Consider the following 6,978-nt stretch of genomic DNA (forward strand, 5'->3'; position numbering starts at 1 on the left):
TCAACCGTGTCCTACACGTCACCTGTGAAAGCTATTAAAGAACAACTCTTAATCATTTCCAGCTTAATAAATAATCCTGATTTGGTCTGACCACTTGAATTCTAGCGAAAATGAGGAATCTCCACCTGCCTATGGTGGGAATGGCAGAATAGGTAGCCAGCGATCGCCCCGGGGCAAGAAATCCACCCAATGTGACTAATCACAGAGTGTTTCCTGCTTCAGTTGACTGGTTATATGATTTTATCTATCTAATGCAAAGTTACGCCAGGATCTCCGAAATTCACACCAAGCTGAGAAGCTGAAACAAGTCCTTAAATCCCAGAAATACTGTGTATTGCAAATATATATATTTGCATATATGCATGCAAAAATAGTTACAGCTGTGAGTAAAACCTGGCATGACCAGCTACCACGAAAGCAGCACAAACGCATGTTTTACCACCAGAAGCCACCACGACACACGCCCTTCCCTTGCACACGAAACACCCCCAAATTCCCATATGAAACAACTACAGGCAAGGGTAGTAACGACCAAGGAATATTTCACCTGTTTACCCTGCCGGCTTGCTTCCAGCTGCTCAAACCATGCTCGGACAGGCCATTTATACGAGCATGGATCGTCACTTATTAAGCTTAATTGCTCTTGCTATTCTCTCTCTCTTCCTGCATTAGGGTTTATGTATGAGGCTAAGCGGTTTAAAAGTGATTTGTAACACAGCTAATGGGCCAGCAGATGCTTTTAGTGAGGCTGAAGTTTTTTCGGGAGGAGCAAATTCTGGTGCTTTATTAATAGCATCCTTATCAGTGGGAAACTTGGTGCTTCCACTTAACATCTGCAGAAGTCTTCAGGTTTACTTAAGGAAAAATAACTCAGTGCTGCTGAAGTCTGGCATTATGCTACGGAGCACATAAAAGGGCTGTATAATGACTTAAGGAACAACCCAACGGTTTGGGGGATGCCACTTGAGTTTCAAACTGTCTCCAAGGCACTTCGTGCCTGGTAAGAAAGGAATTCTCCCTGCATTACTGGTCTTGTAATGCAGGAGGTGAAGCTCATGCCCAGAGAGATGAATCATCCCTGAGGGATCTCTGTCGGTGCAGGCGTCCTGCCAAGCTAGAAAAGAGAAGGATGACCAGAGGATGGTCCAGCTGGTGGGCAGCTTCCCGACCCCGGCACGGGACCTCACGGACACAACTGTAGCTCCTTGTTAAGCTCTGAAGAGAGGTCAAGATGCTTTCCTGGCCTTTAATACCTCAAAATAAAGGGGCTGGTCGTGTTTCTGCTGCAGTCCTCTGGAATTGCACAAGCATCTCCTCCCTTGGCTCTGTTCCCACCCAAATGAAGCTGTGGGAGCTCGTGACTCCTGAAAAAACATCTGTGAGTCCGGAGCTCCCAGGACTCTAGTGGGAGGGAACAGTGCAGGGAAACAGAAAGTTCTCAGCATTCATTGAAGGAAGCCCTGCTAGACCACGCTGGGCAGGAGGATGGACCTCCACAGGGCACAGGTGGACTCAGTAAGTCTCACTTAGGGAACAGGAGGTGACTCCCCTGCCTGCTTGCACAGCTCTTCTCCATCCACCTGCCGGACATCAGCTCCATCCTTTCTCCTGCTCCAGGCACCCATGGTTCTGTTCGTCCTTCCTTCTGTTCTTAGGCTGAGGATCTCGCTCACAGCAAATAAACTGCACTACTACACTTGGTCTGAAAGCAGGATGTGACCAAATCCCGCCATTATGAAAACTTCAGTATCTATTTTTAATTTGCCTGGTTAATTCGGCTCCTTTCCTGAATTTCAGCCACTGATCTTATTCACGGCGCGACTCATCTCCCTATTCAGATCTGACATACAAATCTTTTCTTGAGTCTCATTAACCGATGTAGTGTCTGCTGCCCTTCCTCAGATGGACCAAAGGAATGGGACACTCTCTGCTGGACGGGGAGACATTTTTCATGGAAGCCTCACAAGCCAACATTGGCCAGATCTGGCACAAAAAGAAGCCACATCCTCCTTTGACTGCGTTTCTATTCAAGGTAGCTGTCTGCTTGCTACACGGCTATTGATACCAACAAAAGCATTTGGACCTTCTGAAGGTTCATCTCAAATTAAGAGTATTTTTTAGCCCATTATATAAAGCAAACAAACAAACAAACAAACAAAGACCAACTCTGCCAACCTCCTAATCAACAAGCGAGCTCATGCTCTCTGTCCACAGACCCATTTGACTTCTGAGGACAAACATTTGTCAACCACCCTTCTCTCTCTCAAAAGCACCTTGAAGAAATCCTTCCTTTCTATGAGTCATCATGGTTCCCTTTTTTGCTTGGTTCTCCAAAGTTTTAGTGCTGGAGCTTCCAGGGATGGTGTGATAGTGATGGTGTGAACAGGATGGCTAAGATGCTGGTAGGCTGGAGGAACATGCTGTGCAGTATGTATCCTTAAATATTCCACGTAGGATATTTTTCAGACACCATATTTCTGCCTATGTGTCCTCTTGGTTTGCTATAACCCAGCTTCTAAAGCATTTTTCCTAGTGAAAACCTTCTTCCAAAGGTTTCCAATACAGAAACAAGGAGACTTCCAGAGTTACTCAAAAAAAATGGTTAAAAGCAGCTAGGCAACTGGTTCTCTTAAGTGCCTTTTTAAAAGACCACCCACACACTGTACATGCATAAATATTAATGACACAGAAACCCAATAATACACTGAGGTTTTGTGATGAGGCATTTTATTTAAACACACATTGTCGCTGCTATAGGAAATTCAGACTGCGTGCAAAACTGATGTTAGAGGGTTTTCGTGCTTTAAAACCATGCAACTGTCCCCCAAAAGCATGGATTATTTTCACTTTAATGCATTTATTGCAATTTTGAGATTCTCAGCCATGGCAGGATGAGAACGAAACAGATGTGGTTGGAGGGGTCACCCTATTAGCCTAAGTTTAATAAATTATATTAAAGGGATCCTCTTTCTAGCATTTCACACTCAGGCTGCTAAAGAACCAGACTGTGCATATTCCTTTCCCTCATGCTTATACTCCATAGCTCGAGTGGAATAAAACTCTGAAGAAAAAGCACAAATCACACCAGCTGGACAGATTTGACTAATTCAATGTGTTTTCTGCCTGTGGAATCCACCAATTGCTTTGAATTATCCACATCTCACTTACCGGACACATACCAAAAAAAAAAAAAAAAAAAAAAAAAAAAACCTGCTTTTTGTAGCTTCCTGTCCCAGATTCTTATTTTAGTCGCATGCATGAAGTACGTAGTAGGCATGATCCTCTATGCACACCAAAACAAGACAAATCCACCACTTTTTGAAATGCTGAAGTGAGTGAAATCCTATGGATGTGGCCTGAGGAATCACAGTAAATAAGATTTGCCTGATTTCCTTTTTCTTTCTATGTATGGATCACAGGGTGAAAGTTTATAACAGCAATTAAAAACCACCTGGCTGCAACAGCTTTATAGCACCAAACTTCTGCATCAGCCAATCCTTGCTGACCCAGGCCTTCCCAAGGACATGCCGATAAAAATTAATCCCAATAAATTATAAGAAAAAAAAATCACTGGGTAATCTTTGATCCCAGAGGCAGGCTGTTACGCTGGCAGGGTTACTTTTGCTTTAAAAGTGAACAGCAATTCCCAGGCTCCCACCAAAAGAGAAGACAAGAGGGATTCTCTCCAGCGCTGCAGCATTATTATGGAAACTTTACACTCTCGGGTATTAGTCACCTTGCAGATGCTTATCGTGCGAGTCTTTCTAACCTACTGGCATAAGCCAGGTCCCAGTGACATTAACATAATGTGAAAGCAACCCGGGGCTCTGCTGAAGCTGAGGAAGAAAGTGAGATAAAGCTGCAAAAGAGTATGGGGAGGTCAGGGTTGCAATGGGACCCATGGGATGTGGCTTTTCCATAGCTTGGGGGGATCTGTGCTTATGGATACTATCAATCCTAGCGCCTTGCACTGTACGGTCTGGACCCTGCTGCACCAGAGCTGGTGACTAACTCGCTGCAGGAGCTGGCCCCAAAGGACCTCGTCCTGCCAACAATATTTAAGGAGACGGGACTTTTGCCATGGGTTTCAGTGGAATTGGGACCTGGAGTGGGTCCAGCAAGCTGATGAGAAACTCTACCTCCTTCTTCTCATTTCCTTGACTTGAGCTATTTTGCATCTTCCTTAAAAGCACAGCCTGGGGAACTGCTAGAACTGAACACTCTGGTCATTTGTGGGGATACTTTAACCCATTTGCCCTGGCTTCTCTTCCTCAAGCAACATCTTGGGCGATGCAGATGGTTGGGTGACCAAACAGACCAAGAGGCATAAAAATTAAAAGCAAAGACGCATCCCTTATTTCCTAAGGGGAGACACAGGGGTGCTACAGGGGTGCATTTCATGCTCTGCACTGCTTTTCATGCTCGGAGGCTCAGTTTGGTCCTCTGACCAGAGAAGGGGGTAGATGAGGGCAAGGAAGTCCTGGCCACTGGCTCAAACAGAAGCAATCGCAGCCGATGGCACAACCTGCTCCATGCAGGCAACCTCACCCAGCCCAGCAGGATGCTGATGAGGCAACCTCGCCTGCTGAAGGGAGAAAGTAAACGTAGGACAGGCTTAGGGGAGGGAGGCTCGGCCTTATCCAGCTCCCAAAACCTCCCGCAACTGGTTAAAGGGAGCTGGGATCCAGGAGCTGCAAGAACCAAGCGCTTCGGCAAAGCGTTCGGGAGCCAACCCCACGCCCGTGCTGTTTGCAGAGAAAACGAGCCTTTGCACACATGGGTGTGTGTGTGCACGCGGACACATCGCTGGGGGAAACCACCACATTTGCTCATTCTGCACTGCACATCATCAGCGACTGGGAAAGCGGGGAGGAAACCGCACTGCCCCAATCAGGAAACTGTGAGCATGGGAATCGCGAGAGGAAGGGGCTCCAAAAAACACATCCTTGGCTTCTGGCTCCTGCGCTTTCCTGGGACATTGTGGCCACGTGAGTTTTACGTTGCCAAGAGAGTCCCGTGTTTTGCAGAACTTTTTTGGGGAAACTCCTCTCCAAACCGAGAGCGCACATCCATCCGGGTGTCCCCTGTCCTGGCACCACCTGCAATTCCTCTGAGATGCTGCATCCCCTCATTCCTACCCCAAGCAAGGAGAGGGAGATTTATAGGAAAACCACCGCGCTCCTACAACAGAAAAAAAAAATTGAAAGCTGACCACAAAAAATAATGGGAAGGGAGAGAGTGGGAATCCTGAAAAAAGTAACTAGCAAAGCCGAGGTGGCCACTAGCTCCAGAGACTGCCTCTCTCTTTAAGGGGAAGTATAGATCTTGAGGAGAAAAAAAAATAAATAATAATAATAATAATAATGAAGTATCATTGTTTTCTAAATCAGCCGAGGGAAAGACTTTAAAATATAGAAATAGAAATAAGAGCCTGACATGCAGAGATTCACCTGTCTGTCACCCACCGCGCTCGCGAAGTTGCCCGAAGTTGGCCCGCCGCGGAAGGGGGTGCGCGGCGCGGGGACACTCACCGCGGAGAGCAGACAGCCGAGCAGCGGCACCAGGACGCGCAGGACGGCGGGCCCCATGGTGCCGGTGCCGGTACCGGTGCTGATGCCGGTGCCAGCGCTGCGCGCATCGAGGGCGGCAGCGGCAGCAGCAGGAGCAGGAGGCGGCGCCGCTGCCCGCGCCGCTCCGCGCGGCTTCGCCCCGCGCCTCCCTCCCCGCTCCGCTTCGCTCCGCTCCGCGCCGCGCTCCGCCCCGTCCCGCCCCAGGTGCGCGGCGGCCCCGCCGCTCTCCTGCCCGCCCCCGTCACCTCCTTTCTTCCCTCCTCCCCCCGCTTTCTTTTTTTTTCTCATTATTCCCCTTTCCCCCATACCCATTTTTCTCCTTCCTTTTCTCCATTTCCCCCTCTTTTGCTCCCTTTATTGTTTCTCCTTTGCCCTCTTTTCTCCTTCCTTCCTTTTATTTTTGTCCCCTTTCTCCTTTCCTCTTTCCATTTTACTTTTTCTTTCCCCCTTTGTTCTTCATTCCTCCCTTTCCCCATTTTTTTCTTCCTTTGTTCTATGGCCGTTTTTTTCCTTCTTTGATTTCTCAGCCTCTACTTCTCTATTTCCCCCTTTCCTCCTACTTTCTTTCCCTCTCTCCCCCTCCAGCTTTCCTTTTGCCCTTTCTTCCTTCTTTCTTCCCTCCATATGCCTTTTTTTTCCTATTCCCCCATTTTCCCCTTTAGTCCCTTTCCCCTTCTTTCTCATTCTGTTATTTCTTTTTTCTTTCTTTTCCTTATGTTCCCTTTTCCTCTTTTCCCCCCCTACTTTCTCTTTTCCCTACTTTTTCCATTTTTGCTTTTTTCCCCCCATTTTCCTTCTGCCTCTTTTTCCATTTTCCATTTCCTCTTTCTTTTCTTTTGCTCTATTCCTTCCCCTCATTCTTTTCTTTATTCTTCCATTGTTTCTTTTTCCTCTTTTAACCACCTTTTCATTTTTTTCTTCCCCTTTCCAACTCATTACTACAGGATGTAGGGAAACTGAGGCAGCAAACTTGATTTTGCGCTTTGCACCCACCAACCAGCACAATCCCTGCAGGTTTCCTTCCACTCCAGAGCAAGGACCCCAGGGAAGGTGCCGGGCAGAGCAGGTGTCAGACTCAATGAGGCCACAGGAGATGCCCCAGGCAGGATGGGGTGAGACTGGAAAGAGGGATCAGAAAGGTTGCTTGGAGAAGTGGAGAATTTGACTTTCTCTGAAATAGCCATTTGCTTGGTAGGAGTTATGTGGACCACCAAAGCTGGCAAATCCTGACCTGATTCAGTGAAACCTTCTGCAGTCACCATAGGATAAAAAAAAAAAAAAAAAAGCACCAAGGTCCATGCCGGTGACATAACATTTTGGAATTTCTCATTTCAGAAGAGCAGCTCAAGGCCAAATGTACCTGCACATTTTATGCAAATGTAAAAATCCCTCCTGTTTCCAGAACAAC

The 6,978-nt window shown here is 47.1% G+C and overlaps 1 protein-coding gene across 1 annotated transcript in view; it reads right to left on the minus strand.

The window, feature by feature from the left end:
- The window catches only part of VIPR1 (vasoactive intestinal peptide receptor 1), a 104,158-nt gene extending 98,548 nt beyond the window's left edge, over window positions 1-5,610 (minus strand). The window contains exon 1 of the mRNA XM_026041069.1: window positions 5,532-5,610. Within this exon, the coding sequence (XP_025896854.1) occupies window positions 5,532-5,588 (57 nt within the window). The 5' untranslated portion in view covers window positions 5,589-5,610. The remainder of the gene's footprint in view (window positions 1-5,531) is intronic.
- Window positions 5,611-6,978: the final 1,368 nt, after the last annotated feature.

This window comes from Nothoprocta perdicaria, unplaced genomic scaffold (genome assembly GCF_003342845.1).
Source record: "Nothoprocta perdicaria isolate Ctin4 unplaced genomic scaffold, notPer1 scaffold_277, whole genome shotgun sequence".
NCBI classification, from domain to species: domain Eukaryota; kingdom Metazoa; phylum Chordata; class Aves; order Tinamiformes; family Tinamidae; genus Nothoprocta; species Nothoprocta perdicaria.